This window comes from Corvus kubaryi, unplaced genomic scaffold (assembly GCF_017639235.1).
Source record: "Corvus kubaryi isolate FWS band 111438036 unplaced genomic scaffold, C.kubaryi_AGA036_p1.0 37382, whole genome shotgun sequence".
Taxonomy (NCBI): Eukaryota; Metazoa; Chordata; class Aves; order Passeriformes; family Corvidae; genus Corvus; species Corvus kubaryi.
Genome location: NW_024581124.1, coordinates 4,665,934 through 4,689,518, shown reverse-complemented (window position 1 = coordinate 4,689,518; position 23,585 = coordinate 4,665,934). Strand labels below are relative to the sequence as shown.

The following is a 23,585-nucleotide window of genomic DNA, read 5'->3' as shown; positions in this document are numbered from 1 at the left end:
GTTGTTCGCGCTCCCCGCAGCGCCCGAAGGCCGCGGCCCCGCCGGGACCCCCATGTGAGCGGCGGGCGGGGCGGGGGGGCCGGCGCACCGCGACCCGCCGGGGCCACGGGGGAAGATGACATCGCGGAGGTGAGGCGGGAGCGGCGGCCGGGCCGGCGGGGAGGACGGCGGGCAGGGGCCGCTGCTTCTGGGGCGCCTCCGCGCCCGCTCCCGGGGGCTGCGGGGATGGGGCTGCTCGCCGCGGGCGGGCAGGACCCCCGCGACCCACCCCGGCAGCGCCCACCCCGCCCGTTCCCGGGGGGGATATCCCCGCTCCCGGATCCCGCTCCCCGCCCGTTCCCCGGGGAATCTCCCCGGGGTCGAGGGTTCGGGTGGGTTAGAGTCTCTCCGACTCCCGCTGGCGGCCGGAGCTGCCCCGGTGTCCCCGGTTTGGGGGGGTTCAAGTGCGTGTCCCCATGGAGCACCGGAGCCGAGGGATGAGCTGTTGGTGTGTGGGACCTGCTCGGTACCGAGGCCCGGGGTTCGCGTTCCATCGAGGGCTGGCACCGCTGGTTTACCGACCCTAAAACACGACCCAGCTGTAAAAGGAGTGTTCCTGCGCTCTTAGTCGGTTATCAGCATTCATTTTAATTTCAAACCCTTGTGGCACTGTTAAAGCACGATGAGAAACAGCCGAATCTATTTCTTTGTTGTAGCTTCTCACTGTCCTTAATAGATTTAAATATTTGTCCTTTTAATATTTGGTGTCCTTTTGGGCTCAGAGGTTTGGGTGAATGTTGAACTTTAGAGGAATTATTGGCGCAGAAATAAGTATAAACCTGTTTATCCTTTTAAACAGACCTATTCTGAGATTCATGGAATCCCAGAATGGTTTAGGCTGGAAGGGACCATAAAAATCATCCCATTCCACCCCCTGCCACGGGCAGAGACACCTTCTGCTATCCCAGGGTGCTCCAAGCTCTGTCCAACCTGGCCTTGGACACTTCCAGGGATGAGGCAGCCACAATTTCAATTGATTCACCTCTATCAGCAATACCTATTAAATTATAATTGCTCCAAGGATAAGTTATCCTCTCTCTTCTTCTGCTCAAGATGGTGATTCTGGATGGGTTGGTTTCAATCCATGGCCATTTACAGTTGGATTTGGGGCTTGTTGAACTCTGTGGAGGATCTTTAGTCTGTGTTGGATTTTCTGGATGTCCCTGCTCACACTGGGAACAAGGCTGCAAGTTACCTTTTGGAAACATTGTGAACTTCCTCCTTGCCAGGAATAATTCTGTTACTCTGCTCAGAACTCTAAATTGTAACTTGTGAGGGAGGCTGAAGAAAAGATGGGAAATATCAACTGATGAGCCTATAAATAGGAGTAATTAAAGTACCCGTCAGCACATCCCCAGTGCTGTGGTTGTGACAGCTGAGACAGAACCGATTTCATCTCTGCTGCTCTTGCAAAGGTGATTAAAAAACCCAATCACAGCATGGAAAATTGTATTGATTTATTTCTTTTTGTTTGGGAAGAGAGAGATGTGCTGGCAGTGTGTCGCTTAGGGAGCACAGATCCTGCTGGTCTTTGCTGGACCATGACAACAAAAAAAGGGATAAATGTAGGAAGGATGGATTTTCCACCATGATTTTTTTTCCCATCAGAAGATTCCTTGCTTTGCTGATACCCCCTCAGTTTTGTAAATGAGACCTTGCTATTTCACTGGTTACTTTCTTCCCAACATTTCCACCTTGCTGTGAACTAATTATGGATTGGGAACGGTGTATTCCAAGCCCCCGGCTGCGGGAATTGCAGCGGGAGGGACGGTGAGGAGCCGGTTTGAGCAGAGCGTGGGTTTGGGTGACTTCTGTGATTGTATTTACTGCCCTTGGCTGGGGCAGCTCTGCACCTGCTCCCACGGAGATGGGGAGGGAAAGCAGGATAAAAAGCCCAAAATGCATTCCATCCCTATAAAAGGAAGCGTCAGAGCAGGTCCTGGGTGGGGGGTGGTGTCACTGGGGAGTGCTGGCCCTTTGCTGTCCCCTCCCAGTTTGGAAGGGCCGCAGCCCCAAGGTTGGGAGCACGAGGGATGGCAGCACTTCAAGGAGGATCGTCCTCCCGGCCGGAACCGCTGGCAGGGATCACTGACACCCCCATTCTGCTATTTGGGGTGGCTGACAAATGCAGCTTCCTACTCAAAGCCAAAAATACGGAGCTGAGGGAGCAGGAGGACAAGGCGCCAGCAGAACCAGAGTTACATAAAGTGCAAGAAACCCTCCCAGGTGTAGCTTGGCTTTGCTGCACTTGGTTTTCAGCATCTTTATGTTGGGATTATTTTATGGGAGGGAGATTTTGGGGTTTAAAGCATCTCTCGTGTGTTTAACCTCTCCTTTAAATGCTGGTTAACGAACAGGTTGTTTGTAGTCACTTCTGTACATAAACCATTATTTTTCCTTTACTGTTACAGCTCATGTACAGCGACTTCCTTCAGGTTCAGGGTGGGATAGAGAAGATATTCCATGGGTGAAAGTTTATGGAATGTCAGTATGATAAATCTGGAGAACCAATCCAAATAATTTCTCCTCTGTCTGTTTAGATATTTTTTGAGGTAAACTCCAAAACTTACCGAGGTTTCTCTTGAATCCTGTGCCTATTTAAAAAGCTTGTGAACTGTTCAAGTTATTACTGCACATTTTTTGGCGGGGTTTGTTTTGTTTTCTCCTAATGGAAGTAAAATTTTGGGAGTGGAAATGTGGTAAATATGGTAAATATATTACCAGCTTCTCCAGGCTACCTGTTGTAGGCTGAAATGTGTTATTTAATGTTCAGTTCATCCCAGGTACTGATACTTGCACAGTTTCTTTTGTGAGAACTTTCCTTGACCTTGAATAATCATTAGATAAATGTAACATTTTTTGAATGGTTTTTTTCCATGTCCTGTGCATAAATTTGGTATTTTCTGTGTGGTTCTTCAGTGAAAGATGGGGACTATTCACTAGATTTTTGTGGTGCAAGTAGAATATTATTTACTGAGGGGGAAAAAAGCAAGATTCACGATAAGGTTCACACAATTTACTTCTAAAATGGGTCTTAATTCCCATTTGAATGACTTGCTAGAGATCTGGATTTTCTGGAACCCTTAAACTCCAGAACATTTCTGAAGAGAATGGTCTGGATAAGGCTTTGGTGGGAATATTGGCAACTGTTCAGTAGAGAAGGAATTGCTACAACAATTGCAATAATAACCCTACATTTAGACCTGTGCTCTCATATTTTGCTGATTTAGCAATGTAGCCTGAAATGCTGACTGGATCAGGAAAGATCAGGAATGCTGTTCAATTTTTCTGGATATAACACTCCTCTCTCTGTGACAAGCCCGACTGTGGAGGTTTTTTTTTGAATATATTTTGCTGTGTTTTGGCAAAACCCAGAGGTGTACAAAGAGGAGCAGGCTGACTTCTTTCTGCACGCAAGAACGAGCGTTTAACTCTGAAAATTAAAGGTGATTTTTTAATTGCCAAGTGCAAGGGTGACAGAGCCGACCTTGGGGTGCTCACATCCCTGCTCTGATGGTTTATTTTTAGGGTCTGGCTTCTAAAATTCTCACCAAGTCCTTTCATCCAGAACTCGTTCGGGGCTGCAATAAAAATGGGTAATTCCAGATAAGAGCAAAGGCAGTGGTGACACCGAGTGGCTCCAAATAAGTCTCCAAAGTCAATGCCAGAGGTGGGGACATGGAGCTGTTAGCCACAGCCCAGCCCCAGCTCTGCCTGGGCTCTGGGATAGACATTGAGGGCAGTTTGTGGGTGGTGAGGATCAATAGGAGATTCCTCTGTGGTTGTATTTAAGCGGGAGAGATCCGACCCCGGCTCCACATTCCTGGGAGGAAGAGCAGTGGGCTGTCCACACGGGGAGTTCCTTCCTGACCCCCTCAGCTGTGCCCTAAACCATGAGGTTTTGTTCAGGTTTTAACCTTCAAAATGTTGTCAAGTGTCACTTTGGATGTTTTGTGTTATTTTTAGGTATTTTTCCTGTTTGTCTTTCAGTTTCTTTGTGTGCTCTGTTTTCCTGGAGTAAGGAAATACCATTTCTGGTCTGTGTTTATGTTGTGTACCTTTGATATCATTTTAATGCAAGCAGTCAGGGTGTGGATAAGTGTAATCCTTGGGCTTACAAAAAAATTGCAGTATATAAAATTGCAAGATGGAATTAATAACAAATGGAAATGTTATTAATTTAGGTACAAAACTCGGTTTGGAAGCTGTCAGATCACTCTGCGTGAGTGAACCCTGAAAACCTGCTGTTTATTTATTAACATTCTTTATTTTTAACCTCTTGTAGATGGTTTCATCCAAATATCACTGGGGTGGAGGCAGAAAACCTGCTGTTAACAAGAGGAGTCGATGGCAGCTTCCTGGCACGGCCCAGCAAAAGTAACCCAGGAGACTTCACACTCTCTGTTAGGTGAGTTTGGATCTTTCCAGTCTTGGTAATGATCTTAATTTGCTGCTGTCCTGTGGGGAAAGAGCTGTGGATGAACTCTGTGGAAGAGGTGAAAGAATGCACAGATCACTTTTTAGTGCCGTTCACCTCTCCCTCTTCTTTTTCTCCCATTTTCCCCAAAGAGCTCCTCAAATACTTTTACCCAGCTCTAGGTTGGAGGGGAGTAAATTCTGATTTTACAGCCAGACAAAAAAGTTAAGGGGAAGCAGAAATAGGTTGATAATAACATTGCTTTTAGCCCTTTCCAAATTCATTTGATAACCAGCTGAAAGCAGCAGAGGTGTTGGGAATTCGTGATCCAGCAGGAAATCCAGACTCTCCTCACACAGGAAAAGTCAGCAAGTTTTTAAGGGCAACTGTGGCTTTTTCAGCTTCCAAAATAGGCCTTCTGTGACAGTTGTCCCCTGACACTGTGTGGTGGGGATGGGGAAAAGACAGCAAGAGGAAGTAGATAAAGGAAAAGGGAAAAGTGGGATTGGTGATAAGAGTTTGTGCTGCTTGGATACTTGTGAGATAACGGGCCTTGTAGCACAGGAGGGGATTCCTGCAGGGAGCTGCTCTTCCTTCGTATTAGAGACTGTGGCAGCAGGCAAAGGCAAATGTTTCCTGAGGGAGAGACCTCGGGAGCTGGTGGGAATTCCGGAGAAAGGAGCAAACCAGCTCTGATGGGTCCCTCCAGAATGCCAAACTCCTCTCACCCTCCACCCTTGTGCTTGGGTGTGGAATTTTGTGTGGGATTTCTGCTGGGACTCATGAGGCTGCAGGATTTACGCTGCCTTCAAGGATCCCTCCAGCACGGAATTGTTTTCCTGTTCCCCCTGGCTGGTGGGCAGAGAAGCTGAAGCAGAGGGGCAGTAGCTCAGCTCTTCTGCCATAGTTCAGTGCTGGAATTGTGAGTATGGATTTTTCCACCTCAGGCATCACCAAATGTAAAAGTGATTGATTGATTGATCAGCTGACTCGGGAAGGGGTTCTTTGTCCTCTCTTTCAAATCTCAGACGAACTGGAGCTGTCACCCACATCAAGATCCAGAACACAGGTGACTACTATGACCTCTACGGGGGAGAGAAGTTTGCCACGCTGGCTGAGCTGGTCCAGTATTACATGGAACACCATGGGCAGCTCAAGGAGAAGAATGGAGATGTCATAGAGCTGAAATATCCCCTCAACTGTGCTGACCCCACATCAGAAAGGTCAGAGAAGTGGTGGAACCTCGATGTCCTTGTGCTTCTTAACACATGCCCTGTTTATCCCTCTTAATGCTCAGCCTCCGTCTGGGAAAAGGGTGGCCACAACCTTGGATTCATTTCAGGGAGGTTCCTTGTAAAATAGATCAATAAATGTGGTTAAAGGTGAAGCAATCCAAGCCTCAGAAGCTGTTCCCTTCAGCATTCTGCCTTGGGTGGGACAGGACTAAAGAAGAGGGCATAATTCCCTTTATTTTTACTGGGAGAATGTTTAATTGGAGAAGTTCTCCTGGCGCTGTTGTTGCTGCAAGGAATTCCCAGGGGTATTTCTGGGTGTAACTTTGTGTGCTTTTCCTAGAAAGTGAGGGCCATACAAATCTTCAGATTCCTCAAACTCCTGAGGAGCGTGGTTGATAAGGAGAATTTGAGACTCTGGATTTGAGGAAATGTCAGGGGTCAGAACTAAACCAGTGTATTCCTAGAAGTGAAAAAAACAAGGAAAAATACTCAAACAAGTTCTCTCAGTCCTCGGAATGTCTTAGCAGAGGTGGGGAGGATTGATGCTTTTCTGGCCCTATTTCCTGAAGAATTGAGGCTGCTGGGATTATCCTCTCCAGTTCCTAATGGGATAGAAGGGTGAGGTCTCAAAGGTGTGAAATTCCCACAAGTTTATCAGGAAAGTTTCATGAAGGAAATGAAAGAAGAATGCATGCCTTGACTGAGGGGAAGGTTGCAGTGTGACCTGGTGTGTACTGGAATCCACTGGGATTGTTGTGAAGGATCCAGATCAAAGCTTCACTGGAAGCTTGCAGGAAGTTCCATGGAAGTGCTTTGAAGCATTTCTGTCCTCACTGGTGTGCACCTGGACACTTCCAAGGTTTATTTTATTCATTATTTTTACAAACTGAGGTTTTCCCTAGACCTGGCCACTGCTGAGTGAACAGAAGGGATTCAATTTTATAACAAATACCTGGAACGAGTGGATTCAGCTGGAATGCTAAGCAGGGTGTCACCCTCTATGTCCCTTTATTTCCAGGTGGTTTCACGGACATCTCTCTGGGAGAGAAGCTGAGAAACTCTTGACAGAGAAAGGAAAACATGGGAGTTTCCTGGTGCGGGAGAGCCAGAGCCACCCTGGGGACTTTGTCCTCTCCGTGAGGACGGGGGATGACAAAGGAGAGAGCAACGATGGCAAATCCAAGGTGACACACGTCATGATCCACTGCCAGGTAGGAAAAGCAGGAAATCCATGGACCCAGGAGCTCTGGATACGTTCCCCCTTTCCCTGGGGGTGCTGCAGGTCATCCCTCTGATCAAATTCACTCCTCTGATGCCCTCAGAATTCCAGCAGGGATTGGTTTTGTTTGGCTGACTGGCTCCTGTCAAGGGCCTTCTGGCCCAAATCACACTTTGCTGTGCTCAGGGAGCCTCCTGGATGGATTCTATCAAAATAGGAGTGATTGGATAAATGGAGATTCATCCACAGATGTCTCTCTCCTGTCAGTTCGGGCAGTTACACCTGATAGAGGATCAGCAGTCTGTGAAAATAAGTGTTCACTCCAAGGAATGCCTTGAAATCTAAATCTTCAATTTAATACAAGGTTGTTTTTCACTGAACTGCTATTAAATTACAATTTTGGTATTTAATATATGCCCATGGGTTGCTATTTAAAAAATCATCATAGATTTTTAAAAAATCACACATTTTTGTCACTCTCTTTTACTTCTGTTGTGCCAAAAGAATTAATTGTATAAAAACACCTAAAATGAAGTAACAGAAGTAGTTTGGAGGTAAAAATGGTCCACCAGGACTGTAAATGCTGAATTACCAGAATATGTTTATTTTTTCCAGAAAACCTCTCCTTTTTGCAGTTAGCATTTATGCCATTGAGGAAAATAACTTGGCTTTGCTTCCTTAAAATCGGGGTGGTGCCAGGCAGTACCAGCCTGTCAGGACCCAATCATACACTGAATTTTGGAAATCAATTCAAATTCCTAATTCCTGGATTCTCACCCCATGGCTTCAGTATCTGCTTGAGCTGCCTGGAGCCCAGTTCAGAGGGAATCAGCTCTCTAAAAAAGCAGATAAACTGATTTTCAAGGAGATGGCAAAAAAGGGGATGTCCTGCCAAGAGTCTGTGTTTCTGTTTATTGAAGTTCTATCCTTCAGCAGAAGGATTTTAGTAGAGTTTTCTACACATCATTTGAAAGGTTATTTCTGATGCAAGGCACAGCCTGAAGGGGCTGTGATGGTGGGAAGTGCATTGATTTTGAGGAGCATTTGTCTTTCCAGGATCTCAAATACGACGTTGGCGGAGGGGAGAAGTTTGACTCTCTGACAGATCTGGTGGAGCATTACAAGAAGAACCCCATGGTGGAGACTTTGGGCACCGTGTTGCAACTCAAACAGGTGAGTGGAAGGACAGGACACCCCTGAGCTTGGCCACCTCCAGGATGTGTTGTTGGAATGCAGCTTTTCCACACTTCCTGCAAGACTTTATCTTTTCGGAGGCAAAAAGTGAAGGATTAAACTTGATGAAATGGGTGACAAAGTCATTTAAATGGGAATAATTGTTGTTATGTTTGTGAAGGGATAGAGTGTTGTCTCTGAAGTGCAGAATTTCCTGGTCTGTAGGGATTGCAGAACAAGTCCAGAAATGAGACAATTTAATGTATTAAATAAGAACTGTGAGACTTTAAAAGCAACTGTTCACCATCCCCTTCCTCACTGCCCTTCGCTTGAATTCCAAAGTTCTGACATCCAAAATGATGCCTGGATGCTAAAATTCTCATTAAATTATCTTTAGCTTAGGGGATTTGTGTTTGAATTGTCTTTGCATGGTTGTGATCTGCTAACCCTGTGCTGTTTGGGGTCTGTGTCCCTCAGCCCCTGAACACCACCCGGATCAACGCTGCCGAGATCGAGAGCCGAGTGAGGGAGCTCAGCAAACTGGCAGAGACCACGGATAAAGTCAAGCAGGGCTTCTGGGAAGAGTTTGAGGTGATTCCTTGCATTCCAAGTAATGTTTCCTCCAGTGTTTCCTGCAGTGTTCAGTCTCACGCTGCTAAAGTCATGTTGGGTTCTGCCTTCCTGGTATTTCCTCCTCTCCGTCACTTCAGATCCCTGTTCTTGCTCCCATTTCCAGGGGTTGAAGTTTTGCCAGCTCTGCTCTCGTGGCTTGAAATATTTGCCTTTTTTTCCTGATTCTCAGAGTGCTTTTTATCCAATCCCTCCTGGATATCCTCCTTACCACGAGGGAGCCTCATGTTACCCCTGTGTTTGTCCCACCGGGACAATCCGTCCAATTCCTTCTGCGGTTTGGGAAGTTGGGAACCATTTCTTTAGGGAACCTTCCATTTCTCAGTCAATCCATTGCCCTTGTCCTTGTGGCTTTTTGATACTTGTTTTTGGGGATCTTAAAGCCATTGGGAAATGGTAGAAAGCTCTGGGATGGAGCAACATGGATTATATGCATTCCTTGGACTTCTGGAGATTTCGTTTTGTTTTGGTGTTTCATTTCTCTCTGCATGCAAAATTCTAATTTTCTTCCAGAAAGAGCATGTAGTGACAGGACAGGGGGAATGGCTTCGAACTGGAAGAAGTTTAGATGGGATATTAGGAAGAAATCCTTCCAGAATTTGGAAGAAACTCTGCCCAGGGAAGCTGCGGCTGCCCCATCCCTGGAAGCATTCAAGGCCAGATTGGACAGGGCTTGGAGCAACCTGGGATAGTGGAATGATTTGGATTGTGAGGGACCTTAAATCCCATCCCATCCCATCCCACTCCCTGCCATGGGCAGGGACACCTTCCACTATCCCAGGTTGCTCCAAGCCCCAGCCAATCTCTCTTGGAACACTCCAGGCTGGATATGATGGACTGGTTTATACCTTCACAGACACATAACCACCAGTGGAGTCTGGAATTCCACCAGCAGATGGCAACAGGAAACTGGGAAGTGCTGAGGGAGCTCCAGAGAGGCTGGTTTGGGCTGTACGAGGCTGGTTTGAGCAACTTCCTGAGTAGTGATGGATTTGCAAAGTGACCATCCTTGGGGAACCCCTCTTTGATCAGAAATATCCATTAGCTAAATGTGCTGTCCAGTGGGCTCTGGTTACTGCCAGGAGAAGGAAAAGAAATCCATGAAAAGTGAAGGAATTAGCACAGAGGTGTGTGAGGGGAATATCAGATGGTGAGGTCATGGCAGTGGGAAATGGTAAAATGAGGATTAAGCTTTCTCCTTCTTCTTTCCAGAGAAAGGGGAGAGTCCTTGATCCAGGGCTGCTGAATGGTCAGAATGGCCAGAATTCCATCTGGAGAGGGAAGGAAGTCAGCAGAGGTCGTGTGTGTGGAAAGGGGTTGTTGGTTTGGCAAAACATAACTGAGCTATGAATTCACAGTTCTTTCCCAACCTCTTGGTCCACGTTGAAGAAATCTGTCTTGGAGTGGATTTCTCAGTGGGCCTTGGAAGCAAAGTGTTTTCCTTACAGAAGGAAAAGTCTTAGAGGAAAAGCAAATAAAAGAAGGATTTTACCTGTGAGAGACATAGCACTTCTTTTTCTTCTTCACTGCTGTCACTGAGGTCAGCATTAACCCTCATTTTTTTGGGAATGAAGCCCTCTCCCAGCAGTTTTAGTGCCCTGCTTTTCCATTCCCCTCAGGGAAGCTCCAGCTGTCCCCCGTGGTGGCAGGAGGGGGGAGCACACTCCAGGTTGTCCATGGATCCCTGTCTGTGCTGTTCAGGAGCTGCCAGGCCAGATGGTGGATTTAAATTACTTGTCTCCAGGCAGGAATGAGCCTCTTGTCCCAGGAACCACCAGACAGGAATGCTGACAGTCCTTGTAATGTTTTTCCTCCTGAAAAATGGTTATTTCTGAGCTCAGTGCTGGGGTGTTGTAGCGAAATCGAGGAGGATATTCCAGATTTATGGTTGTGTTGTTCCAGCTCTGAATGGGCTTGTTGGGAGTCGCTGCTGCTCGTGGATCTCTCCTCAGGGATGCTCCAAGCAATAATAATTAACTCTAGGAAGGAAGATGTGGTTTCCACACATTTAATTGCTTCCATTCTTTAACTTGCTGGGAAAGTTTAGCTCTCAGTCCTTTTGCCTGGAATTCCACAGGCAGTGCATTTGGAAATTCCATTTTCTGTCCTTTGTCACAAGCTTGAAACTTTGTACCTCTTACATTTCTTTGGCTTTCCCTGGCTTTAGGATGAGCCTAATTATCTAAGGTCATTAAGTGAGGGAGTAACGGACTGAGACAGGAGGGAGCAAATGTGCCAAGCTTTAAATAAAAGCAGGAGCCTGGAGGGTGGGAATGATGAGGGGAGCAGCTTCCAAACCCTGAGTGTTCCTTTTAGTGGGGCCAGAACTGCTTTGGGGAGAAAAACTTGGAGCAAAACATTGGGATCCTGGTGCCTCCAGCTCCAGGGAGCTTTGGGAGAAGGGAGGTTTGGGAGTGGGGAGGTTTGCCATGAAACAGCATGGCTGTGAAAGTATGGAATTGCTGCTGTCCCTGGGACATTGTGTTCCAGAAATCCCCTCTCCGGGTTGTTCCTTCACTGGGACAATTTATGGATAACCCCATTTGTAGTCACCTAATGCCCCTCTCCTCCCTTTTCTCTGGGAGAAGGGATTGCTGTGAGCATGGACCAGTCCATCCTGCTTCTTTTGAGCCCCCCTGTCTGTGCTCTCCCCTCAGACCTTGCAGCAGCAGGAATGCAAACTCCTCTACAGCCGCAAGGAAGGGCAGCGCCAGGAAAACAAGAACAAAAATAGATACAAAAACATTTTACCCTGTGAGTATTGATCCTTCATTGCCATTTAATGTTCCTCTGGTTTATTTCCCTCATTAATACAGGGTTAATTAAGCACCACTGGGCTTTGGCTTCTCTTTAATGATAATTTCCCCTCTTATCAGGATTATCCCGTGATTTCCAGTTTGGGTTCAAACATTTGCACTTTGTGGATATTTGTAATATTGCTTTTTATCTTCAGCTTTCATTTAAAAGCCTCATATCCCTCAGCTGTTGCTCAACAGGCTGCAATGCTTCAGTTTAAGAGGATTAATTTGGGGGGCAAAACTGCGACGTGCGAATCCCAAAGCTTTGCCTTGCCTTAGTGTTGGAGTGTCCCTGTGTTCCTGAATTCCCAGGACATGGATGTGTTTTGGTCCAGCTGGTCATGGCCACTTTAAAGGAAGCAAAAGAGACAATTTGGAATGTTCTAATCACTAATTTACTGAGTTAGATAGTTAATTAACATCCATTTTTGCAGTTGATCACACTAGAGTTGTTCTCCACGACGGCGATCCCAATGAACCTGTCTCAGACTATATCAATGCTAATATTATTATGGTGAGTGTATTCCCACCTCCCATCCCATGGCTTCTCTTCCCTAAATCCAAGGGAATCTTGTCACCATTTGTTAAATTGGTTGGTTTTTTTTCCTCCCTCTAGCCTGAGTTTGAAACCAAGTGCAACAACTCAAAGCCAAAAAAAAGCTACATTGCTACCCAAGGCTGCCTGCAGAACACGGTGAATGATTTCTGGAGGATGGTGTTCCAGGAGAATTCCCGAGTTATTGTCATGACCACAAAAGAAGTGGAAAGAGGAAAGGTAAAGCCAGACTCCAGCTGGCCTTGGGAAAGGTTGTGATATTTGAGTGCAAGTAAGGAACTAAACTGACTGGGATAAATTGATTTATAGCTGGAATCTGGTGGTCCACCAGATTCCTTGGAGCTCTGGAAGGTGCCGAGGGTCCTTTTTTACTGGTGCCTGTGGGAATTGGGGATATATCCCTGTCATATCAATCCTCCCTTCCTTAAGGATTGCCTGCTGAAGTTTTAGCTGCTGAATGTGAATCTCTGGATTTCCAGCTTACTCAAGGAAGGAGGCACTGGGATGGGAGATGTGGCCAAGCAGGAATTCTGTGTGCTTGAAGGGAAAGAATTCCCTGCTCCTGGAGCTAAAGTCTTGCCATTTATTTTAGCTCATCAAGCCTGCATGGACCTCCTTAAAAAAGCAGAATTAGGGGATTTTATTATTACAAGACTGAACATAGAGATAATGCTTCTTACCTGGGAACTGCTCTGGCAGGATTTAATGCTCTCAAAGAGGAATTTTCCCTGCAGTGGTATATCCCAAAACCCCTCCATTTCCCTTTGGAGCACAGGGATCTTGTCTTGCTCCCTGGCCTCTGGCAAACCTGGGGATATTTCAGTTTGTTTCTGCTTTCTAATGACACAAGGCAGGAAAGAATAGGAGTAGCTGAACGCTGATATCCTGGCAACAGCCACATACAGCTTCCTGGGGATTGTATGGATTTACCTTTGGAATTTATTGCTTCTGATCTTTTTTCTGGTTGATAAACACTTTCTGTTCTCTCTCCTCTTCTTTTAAAGTTTCTCTGCTTCTTCCACACGCCACTGCCCACCTTTTTCCCTTTTCCCGTATTCCCATGATGGGTTTCTGAAGGGAAAGCTGTTTTTAGGGGAGCATCACTTGTGGGAAAAAAAATACAATTAAAACCTGAAGTTTTTCTGGGGGTGACCAATGATTTCAGGGGTTCCTCACCCCCAGGAACTTCGTGTGTGTGGACTGAAGACAAATAACAGAAGATTTTACAGGATTCTCTCCCTAACTGAGGTGCCAAAGCTGCCACTGCTGCTGTTTGTTGGAGCCATTAGACTTGGTCTTGTGGATTTTTTTTTTTTTTTTTTTTTTTACTCTTTGACTTTGTCTTGTGGATCTCTGTCTAGTCTTTGTAAAGTTCTGCCACTTCATCACCCTGATAAAGGGACAGGATTTGTGTTTCCTTCCTGAGAATGCACTGAAGGAGGGAGAGGCTCCGAAATAAATGACAGAGTTGTTTTGGCAGAGCTGGCTTGAATACACCTTTCTTTCTTCAAGTTATTTCTTTTTTAAGAACCTCCTGGATGGCCTCTGCTCCTCTGCAGTCTCTCCATTATTCTTCCCAAAGTTTGCTCAGCCCTTTTGCTGGAGAAAACACTTTAATACCAGATTAATTCACCAGTGCTGTGTTGCTTATTGTTTCTTTACCCTTGATTGTTTTTTGATGCCTATTTCACTTTGTAAAAAATTGCAAATACCAGTCCTGATATCAAATCAAAGCTTTTTTTATCTCAGGCCAAGCAGTTTGCAGGAAGGAGAGAACCCTTTCCAGCAGAGCTGCCTCCAAGAGCTCATAGCCTGAGGAAGGGAGGAACTGTGGAACATCCCAGCCCTGCACTGAGTCCTGGGTGTGCTTTAAAGTGCAGAAGCAGCAAATCCTCAGAAATTAAAAGAGTGGGGTTTGGAGGCAGTTCAGCAACCCCTCCAGCAGAGCAAAGCTTATTTGAACATCACGTTGCTGCTCAGACTTGCTCTACCAAGTGCTCAGAGCTCTGCATTGAAAAAAACTGCAAGTTATTTCTGCTGGCACCCCTGAAATCAGCGGTATTTGCTTCAGTTTCTCCCCTTGTGACAGGGAAAGGAGGGCAAAAATAGCAGGACAGCATCTTGTTGCCTACGTGGGATGTGTTCAACCATCTTACTCTGCCTTGGGCTGGCAGAAGGAGCTTCCCTGTGCTGTGTTCTCTCCTGGATATTGAGAGTAACTGCAGATAGACCCTATTGCTCTGTAGGACTTGGTGTTTGCTCTTGCTGGAGCCTACTCCTACAGCAATTTCTACTTTGCTGCTGCATTCCCAGGAGTTGCTCTTTCCTGACCTGTCCCGGGAGCCAAATCCAAGTGCTGACAGGTGAAAATCCATTCCTCAGGGGATGGAATTTATCCCTGGGCAAAGATAATCTGGATGGAGAAGCAGCAACACCAAAAACTCTGCATTTTAGATGCTACAGACCCCTGAACTGCTCTTTGCAGGAGCCTGAACCCTCTTTGGTGATGGAATCAGAGCTGTGTCAGCCCTTCCTGCCCCAAGCCATGGAAAAGCAAGCATCCCAGTTTTATTTCTGCTGGAAATGATTTATACCTTTGACCTTTGCTTCTTTTGCAGCCTGTAGGGTTTGGGCTGTGGAACAGCCTGTGGGGCTGAATTCTGCTGGAATTCTGTATTTTGAGACCCAGGGATGGAAGGAGATGTAAAAAACAGGATTTGAAGCTCCAGGTTTCGAAAATATCCAGGCATAAAATATCCCAAAAGGTGCTAGGAGGAGATGTGGCCTGTAGCTGTCTGAAATTATCCAGTGTTTGTTATGGAGAGGAGAAACTTCCCATTAAAATGTTCTTTACCTCGTCAGCTGCTTGTCCTCTGTGGATTCTGAAATGAGAGCTTCAGGGTTGTGTTCACCAGTTTGCAAAGCAGCCTTTTTTTTTTTTTTCCTGCCTGATTATTCCCTTTTTTGTTGTTGTTGTTGGGGTTTTTTTTTTTTTAATTTATTTTTTATTTTGAAATCTTGCAGAGTAAGTGTGTCAAGTACTGGCCAGATGAATATTCCCTGAAGGAATACGGAGTGATGCGTGTCCGGAATGTGAAGGAGAGTGCAGCACACGATTACACCCTGAGAGAGCTGAAACTTTCCAAAGTTGGCCAGGTGAGTCCCAGAGTAACTCTGTCCTTTTAGTTCAGCTTGTGGATCACCAAAGGAAAAATGGCAGGAGTAGCTCATTTCTCTGGAATCAATAAAAGCAATCAGAGATTAATAAATGGAGCCCTGGCTTTCCTTGAAGCTCCACGTTTGGTTCCATCCATCTTTTTCTTTGCCCTTGGGATAATTGAAGATTCTCCTACCTAAGCAGCTTTTGGCAGGAGAGGCACTGCTGCAGAGCTTGGAGGGAATGTGGAAGGAGGGGTAATGCTTTTAACTGAGGACACTTCAGTCCAGCCAAGCATTTGCTCCCTCATGGAAATGATTGCACGGAAAGGAAAGAGGAAAGGAAAGGTAAGGTTAAGTTGTTTGTGGGTCCAGGGTGTGGAAAATTCACTTAAGGGAAGGGATAAAAAGGTGAGGAAACAGCATGGAAATGGCACTTCTTGTTAAGGAACAGTTCAGATCAGGGAGGAGAAGCAGATCAGGGGATTTAGTGACTGAGGTGCCAGGCCAGGAAGGGCCCTGGCTCGTTCCCTCCTTTCAGAGTTGTGAAGCCGTGGCTGCTGTGCTCAGGTGGGATTTGGGATATGTCCCCTCTCCACCGGACCCAGCTGTGCCCCATAAATGCTTTTGGAGCTGGATTTGGACCTGAAGGCTTTTGTTTCCGTGTCCTGGCCTCTTCCTCGCAGGGGAACACGGAGAGGACGGTGTGGCAGTACCACTTCCGAACCTGGCCCGACCACGGCGTTCCCAGCGATCCCGGGGGTGTCCTGGATTTCCTGGAAGAGGTGCACCACAAGCAGGAGAGCATTCCTGATGCAGGACCTGTGGTGGTCCACTGCAGGTGAGGGATGGGCTGGGCTCCTCCTGCTACTCCTCCTTTTGGCCCGGGGAGCTGAGACCTTCAAAAAAGGACAAATTTCCCTGGGAGCTGCTCAGAATCCCCTTTGTTTTCTGTCTGTACAATGTCACATTCCAGGTGGGTGGCACAGGATCCCCTTGGGAAGGGATTTCAGAGTGTGAACTTTGTATAAATGAGAATTTCTGCCGTTGGATGAGAAGGTTGGACCAGTCCTGGCTGGAGCATTTCAAGTGCAGAATCATGGGAATTCCTGTGTCCCATCCTACCTGTGAAGGCTCTCTCCTTTTTGGCTGTTCTCAGCTTATAAAAGAGATGCTTTTTTAGGCAAGGAAATTTTACATCTGGCCTTATGGTTTTTTTCTGATTCAGGGGTGTTTGTAAACACTGAAGGACAGAAGTGCTGATTTCTGTCCCTTCCAGGAGGTCTCTGCTCACTTTTGGCTCTGTGGTTTGACTCTGGCTGTAATTTGGAAGCCCCTGGCTGTAATTTGGAAGCCTCCTGTCTCCTAATGCCAGACTCTTCCCTGGGCTGGGGTTTTCCTGTGCGTTCAGAAAGAGCAAAACAATTAAATTCCCTTTTTTTCCCCTTTCTTCCAGTGCTGGGATTGGGCGAACAGGAACTTTCATTGTCATTGATATCCTCATCGACATCATCCGAGAGAAAGGTACCCTTCTCCCTCTTGATTTCCCTGCCTATTCACGGATCCACCCCGGGAATGCTGATGGAGGATTCAGGTGAGCTCCACCCTCACCGTGTTGATTTTCCTGCTCTTCCCATTCCCATGGTTGTCCCCAGGAGTGGACTGTGACATCGATGTCCCCAAGACCATCCAGATGGTGAGGTCCCAGCGCTCAGGGATGGTGCAGACAGAGGCCCAGTACAGGTTCATTTACATGGCAGTGCAGCACTACATCGAGACCCTCCAGCGCAGGATCGAGGAGGAGCAGGTGGGTCCATCCCAAATATCCAACAGGAACCCGGCAGGATTCCAGCAGGGAGCAGCGCTGGGGGGGATTTTGGGAGGAATTATGTTGTGGGAGGGCTGGGGCTGAAGGTGTGAACACTCTCCTGTATTTCAGTTCATTATGCTTAGGAGTTAATTAAATTATCAAGTGGAATCCTCTCCTGAAATTACTAAGTGGAATTTTCTCTTTGAATTATTAGGTGGAATCCTCTCCTTAAATTAGGCAGAATCCTCTCCCTAAAATATTAAGTGGAATCTTCTCCTTACATTATTGGGTGGAATCCTCTCCATAGATTACTAAGTGGAATTTTCTCTTTAAAATGAGAGGTGGAATCCTCTCCTAAACCCTCCGTGTCCCCAGCCCTGCCCCCAGATCTCAAATTCCCTTCCTATTATCGAATTTCCTGTGCAGGAAGAATAAAAGTTAAGGGTCTGTTAATTAAAGCAGGACCTTGTGATCTTTGTGTTTTAAAGAGATTTCAAATCTTGTTCCCTGCATTCCTGAAAGGTGAAAATCAGATGCTGATCGCTCCAGTTCCAATTTGGGAATTTATTGGTAGGAAATCAATCTATTGGAGTGGAAAATGAAGGGGTGAGCATGGTGATCCAACAGAAAGCGCTTCCAGGAGCGTGGTGGGATCAGAAATGTTTGGGAATATGTGGTGACAACCATCCCAAGACCTTCCCCTCTCCCTTCCTGCTCAGGGAATTGCTTGTGCTCCAGTTCTGGGGGGTTTTACAGCAGTTTCCTGGTTTGGTGATAAAGAGCTGCTGTTTTCTCCCTGTCCCTGCTGCTCCCTGCCCTGACCTCGGAGCAGTTGGGATTTGTACCTTTTGCTTTCTATGCTAATTAGTCCATATTTTTACTCTTTTTAATACCTTTTTCCCTGCTAGGGACTTCCCACCACGTACTGAGTTAGTTCCTCTTTATCAGCTGGTTCCTGCAAAATGTCTTTGTGGTCCATTCCACAAATTCTGCATTCCATGTGTCCACCAATCCACCTTTCTCTCCCAGACTTCATTCATTGAAGCAAATCCAGGTTTGCTCAACAAAACTTTTCCCAAGCTGTGTTCCCACAAACAGCTCAGGACAGCTTTGCTAAATGCTGGCTAAGAGTGGTTTAAGAATCACCAGGAGCACCAGAACGAGCTGGGTGAGTTCTGAGCGTGTTTCAGGAGACCATCTTGGAAAAGCTTCAATCCTAGGAATGTTCTTCATGGGAATTCAGGAGTCAGAACTCCCCAGAGGTTCCGCCAGCCTCTGCTGTGAGATTAGGTCAGGCCTCAGGACTTGCTGGAGCATTAAAAAACCCCCAAATAAACCCACAACCCCCTCCCCACACCCCAATTCCGTGCAAAACTTGAATTTCTACGTTGTAGGTTTTGGTGTTTTCAGGCATTGTGGACGCCTGGAAAAAAGGAAAAATCCATATCCCGTCTCTTTCCCGGCGTAGTTCCCTGGCAGGATCTGGAGCTGGGTGCCAGCAAAATTGGCTGCAGCCTGGAGCATATGTGCAGAATCCAAATAACAGCTTGGCTGCTTTTTATATCAAACCTAATGGGCTCAGATATTATTTCATTAGAGCTCCTGCAAACAACGGGGTCGCTCCGTTGGCCCCGGCTCCGAGCTGGAAATAAGGTCAGTGGGAAGCCCACTGGCTGCTCAAGAATGAAGTGGGGAGTTTTCTGCCAAGGAAATGAGGATGGAGTGCATTCAGAGGGTTGGGTGTGTTCCTCTGGAGGTGGTGGGATGGGGGAAAATGGGGATTTGCAGGTTTTGTCTCAGCGATAGCTTGAGCCAAGCTTTAGGTGTGCTCAGTGCTGTGTTCCCTGCAGAACTGAGCTCTCCCCTCGCAGACAAACCTAAACCCACCCGTAGTTATCTCCTCTTGGAATTGCTGCACTGTCTCAATGATTGTTTGCTGGGATTAACCCCAAACCTGGCTTTTTGTGGTGTGTTTTGCTTCACAGAAGAGCAAGAGGAAAGGTCACGAGTACACAAACATTAAATATTCGTTATCGGACCAGACGAGCGGCGATCAGAGCCCTCTCCCCCCCTGCACCCCAACCCCAACGTGTCCAGAGTAAGTTCAGTCCTGCTCTCAGTTTTGAGCTGTTCTGTCTCATCTTCAGAGACCTCAAACGAGGCTGAGTTACCCCAGAACCTGCCCCGTTGCCCTGGGCTTTGCTCTGAAATAAATCCAGTAAAATTAATTGTCCCTGAATTATGTGGTGTGTACAATAGGATTTCTTTTTTGTCTCAAGTGAGATTGTTGGGACTCTAAATAACCCTGATTTCATTTCAGAATGAGAGAAGATAGTGCTAGAGTATATGAAAACGTGGGGCTGATGCAACAGCAGAAGAGTTTCAGATGAGAAGATGTTCAGAGCCTTCCAGGTGTGTATGGCCAGGGGACCAGCCTGGCTTGGGACAAAATGTACCCAGCAATACCCAAAATGCTTGGAATTTATCCCTCTCGGGGTGCCTGAGTTCCAAAAGCTAGTTTTAATTTAATTTGAATGACACCTATACACAGTCTCACCTTCTACTGCCAAAGCACCCACACAGTTTCTAAGCCAAGGTTGAGACTTTGAGTTAAGATTTATTGAGTCCAAACAGAGCACTTCTGTACAATGCCTGAATAAGAAAGAACTGCTGGGTTTCCTCCTAAATAATCCTTCCTTTTTTTTTTTTTCCCCCCTTTCTCAGACATGAAAATGTTTTTCAAAAGTTCAAGAAAGAGATGGAAGAAGCTTCACGTGACCAGTGAGCTCTGAGGGCTTGGTACCTTTTTCTTTATGGTTTTAATCCTTCAGTAGGCAAAACTTCAGAGCATCTAAAGATTGTTTTTATCTCTTCTCTCCAATTTCCAATTGCTCGTTTTCCAAATAAAAGGAAATCCTTTCTACAAGGTAGACAATTACTTTGTAGAGTCAGTTTTGAATCCTGCAAACTGTTGGACTGTCATCCATTTGGGTTTTTTTTAAATAGTATTTTGGTTTCACAGTATGGCTGTTAGTGGGGTTTGTTTTGGTTTTTTTTTTCCTTATTTGAGCAGTTGTGGGGTTTCTGGGGGGCAGTGGGTGGGCGGTGGGTGGTGGGAGAGCAATACCATGGATAAATCCGTGACACTAAAATGTAAAACACTGATTTTGGGAACAATGTGGATTGTTGGAAAACAGTGGATCACCAGCGTGGATAGAACCAAGTGCATGATCAAATTAGTCCTGATACATTTCAAACTCAGACTGAGCTTCCTGGGGTGAGCAGTTCTTGAGATGAAGGTGCTTTCTTGTGATAATTGGTGGCTTTGATTCCAATTTTGCTGCGTGACCGGATGGGCTATTTCGGAGGAATTTATGCAAAGTTGCTCTTACATCAAACAAAGTTTCTTTTCCGTGATCTCTGCCCAGAATAGGAATTCCCAGTGTCCTTCAGGAGCCTCAGTGACCTGGGGCTTCTTTGTGAGGACACTCTGTGGTGACTTTAGGCTCAATTCAATGAGATTGAACCGGCAGAATTCAGGTATTAATTAAGAAGTTGCAGGATGTTAAAACCAGTGAGACCAGTAACCCACTGTTGGTGTCAGGGAGCCTTCCTCCCCTTGTGCTGGGGAGGTGGAAGCTATGGAGGAGCCTCCTGGATTTTTAGGAAGGCTCTGTGCTAGTGGGGAAGGAGGGATCCCGGGATTCCTTGTGGGACAGGGAGCAGCGAGGCCGCACCAGGGGCACTGTCCCACCCCAAGTGCCTTTGGGATCTGCCTGGACCTTCCTGTCCCAATCCCATGAAGAATCATCTGGAACCACTTGTGGTTGTCAGGGAGACAAAGCCTCTTCCAGAGGCTCCCCAGGGAAGAGCTGGTGAGCTGCCACTCATTCCTTCCCTTGGCCTGGAATTCCTTCCAGTGGCCTGGACCAGCAGCTCCTGTTGAAGCCGTGGATGGCAGGACCAGGCCCAAGGAGCGGGGCTTGGTGTCTCCCCAGCACCTTGTCCCCGGTTTTGGGGGCACTCTGTGACTTCAGTGGTGTTCAGGAATGATTCCCACCCTCACACAGGATGCCTGAGCTGTGTGTGCAGGGCACAGGGCCGCTGGAATGGGGTTATTGGCCTTCCTGGTGGAATTCTGCTGGAGCCTGGAATGTAATTACTGCAGCTCTGTGAGAGGTGAAGTGGGAGATTCCATTCCCTGGTCCTCGGAGTGCTTTGCAAATCCCAATATTTGAGCAGTTTTGAACTGAATGAAGGTGCTTTGTTAATGTTGAGCAGGATTTTCTTCCTTGGCCTCTTGTCCTTTTTGTCTTCGGGGGCTTTGGGGTTTGATTTTTTGGAACTCCTGTCACCAGCACACCCTAAACATGTTCAACTGTCATGGCCTTAGGCTCTAGCCCTAAATCCTTGTGCCCTTCCTAGACTGGAATAGATGATGAGGAGAGAGAAATAGGGTGATTTGGCAGTGAAATTCCTGCTCTCCATCCCCTGCCGTCCTGTCCCTATTCCCAGCTCCCTCCTGCTGAACAGGGATCACTTGGAAGCGTTGAGATTTGCATGGAGCAATTAATATTTGCCTCAAACTCTGTGCAGAGACAAATTCTGTGCTTCAGAGGTTGTAGCGAGGTGGGGACACACCCAAGTGGGGTCTGGAGCTGCTCTGCTCCATACTGGGAAATCAGGAGGGGAAAAGTCAGGAGAAAGGAGGGAAGGATCCTGAGGGAATCTCAGCTCTCTGCACTCAGCTCATGTGAAGTGTCTTAAAAGCTGGACCTGTGTAAGCAGCAATCAGCCCATGGCCAGCACAACGTTGCCTCCTGACCTCGTTCAGAACCTGCCTCTGGAGGAGTTGGTTTGGAATTGTTTTCCTTGGGAGCAGGAATTCTTGCTGCAGAATGTGTATGAATCCTGGGGAGCACACAGTGGGGGAATGTCAGTGAGGGGGGAGCAGGATCTGAAAGATTGTGGGTAAAGGAATAAATTCTCCTTTCTGAACCAGCATTGGGCACCAAAGGGGAGCCCCTGCACCCTAAAATCTGTCACCAGAGGCAGGGAGGGTTCTTAAATTATTTCCTACATCAATTCCAGCAAATCACTTTGGGGTTCTGACAGATGAAGCAACGAAGAGAAGCATCCTTTGGTTCAGGGGAGATTGGTGGATGTGGGATTCCGGCATTCCCAGTTGTAGGGAATTCAGTGGAAGCAGTGCTGGCTGAGCTTGTTCTGGAGCAGGGATGGGAAAGGGATGCAGGGCTCCAGGGTTCTCTCAGAGAAGCCTTTGTAGCACGGGGGAAGTTTACCCCAAGTGCCAAGGCACAATGATCGATGCCAGGGTGAATCTGCTGCAGACTCCATTTACTGGATGTTTTAGAGATCAACCTTAATTCCAGCTAATTCCTGTTAGGCCTGATTGGTTCTATTAATCCTGACCAAACTTGCCTTTTTTCCTCCTAAAAGAAGTGTTTGAGACACGATTAACCAGGACACAGCTAACAAAAGAATCCAACCCGTTCCCTTTTTTTCGTTGTAGGGCTGAGGAAATTTGCAGCTGGGACTAAGATGTGTTGTCAGGATTTGATTTTCTACCCGTAGCTCCATTATTTCAAATTAATTGTTCATTTCTCCCTTTTCAATAGTGAAAGGTAATGAATAATTTCAAGCCTGTTTATTTATGACATTACTGTGATTTTTTTTTTAATTGCAGTACTAAAAACTAATAAAAAAGGATCTTATTAGGTGGAATAGGCCTTGCATTTATTTTTTTTTTCCTGCACTGTATGAAGTATTGTACCAGAGTATTAAATGAAATGTAATATTTTATTGCAAAATTTCTATCCTTTAAAAGGAATACATTTAGGATGTCATCAATTTGATGTGAATCATGTAAATGTTGAGAAATGAGCTGTTTATTCTCCATCTGGTGTTTCAAAAAGACTTCACCTCTTGCCTTTTGCCCACAGTCTGTAGCCCATTTACAGTTGTCAAAATGTGACATTAAATAATAGTTCCTGTATAGAAATAGTGGTGGTTGTCCATTGTTTTCTGGGCTGGTATTTATGGGGTTTAACTCAGTTGCAGTGGGGTTGTTCTTTTTTATTGCTGCCAAGCTGTGTTATCAAGAATAAACCATATCTGTAAACAGCAGAAAATCCATTAAAAAAAAAAAAAAAAAGGGAAAAAAAGGCATTCAAAAAAGGCAAAAAAAAAAACCAAATAAAAATCATTTTCTAACCATGGTTTGTCAGTCCCTGTGTTCTCCAGCTGCAGGCACCAAGGATGGGATATTGAGAAGGAATTCTTCCCTGGGAGAGTGGGGAGGGACTGGGATGGAATTCCCAGAGCAGCTATGGCTGCCCCACCCCTGGAAGTGTCCAAGGCCAGGTTGAACGGGGCTTGGAGCAGCCTGGGATAGAGGCAGGGGATGGAACTGGATGATCCTTAAGACCCCGTCCAAGCCAAACCATTCCAGGATTCTGCGATTCCGTGCTCAAAGCTGGAAGGAGCTTGGCCTCTCCTTTTGCTCTTTGTGTGTGATCGGTTTTCACTGTG

At 46.4% G+C, this 23,585-nt stretch overlaps 1 protein-coding gene across 1 annotated transcript; it reads left to right on the top strand.

The window, feature by feature from the left end:
* The first annotated feature begins 20 nt into the window (after positions 1-20).
* On the top strand, positions 21-23,055 carry PTPN11 (protein tyrosine phosphatase non-receptor type 11). Its single transcript, XM_042034853.1, has 16 exons — positions 21-129; positions 4,325-4,447; positions 5,485-5,679; positions 6,710-6,902; positions 7,967-8,083; positions 8,561-8,674; positions 11,371-11,467; positions 11,946-12,025; positions 12,128-12,286; positions 15,092-15,223; positions 15,910-16,064; positions 16,680-16,747; positions 16,879-17,030; positions 19,019-19,131; positions 19,354-19,445; positions 19,758-23,055. The coding sequence occupies exons 1-15, from the start codon at positions 116-118 to the stop codon at positions 19,421-19,423; spliced, it is 1,782 nt and encodes a 593-aa protein (XP_041890787.1). The 5' UTR covers positions 21-115; the 3' UTR covers positions 19,424-19,445; positions 19,758-23,055.
* Positions 23,056-23,585: the final 530 nt, after the last annotated feature.

Bases quoted from the DNA above. Each gene is read 5' to 3' on its own strand.
- PTPN11 (XM_042034853.1), top strand. The intron at 15,224-15,909 runs GTGAGTCCCAGA...TCTTCCTCGCAG, and splicing joins AACTTTCCAAAGTTGGCCAG to GGGAACACGGAGAGGACGGT. The intron at 19,132-19,353 runs GTAAGTTCAGTC...ATTTCATTTCAG, and splicing joins CCAACCCCAACGTGTCCAGA to AATGAGAGAAGATAGTGCTA.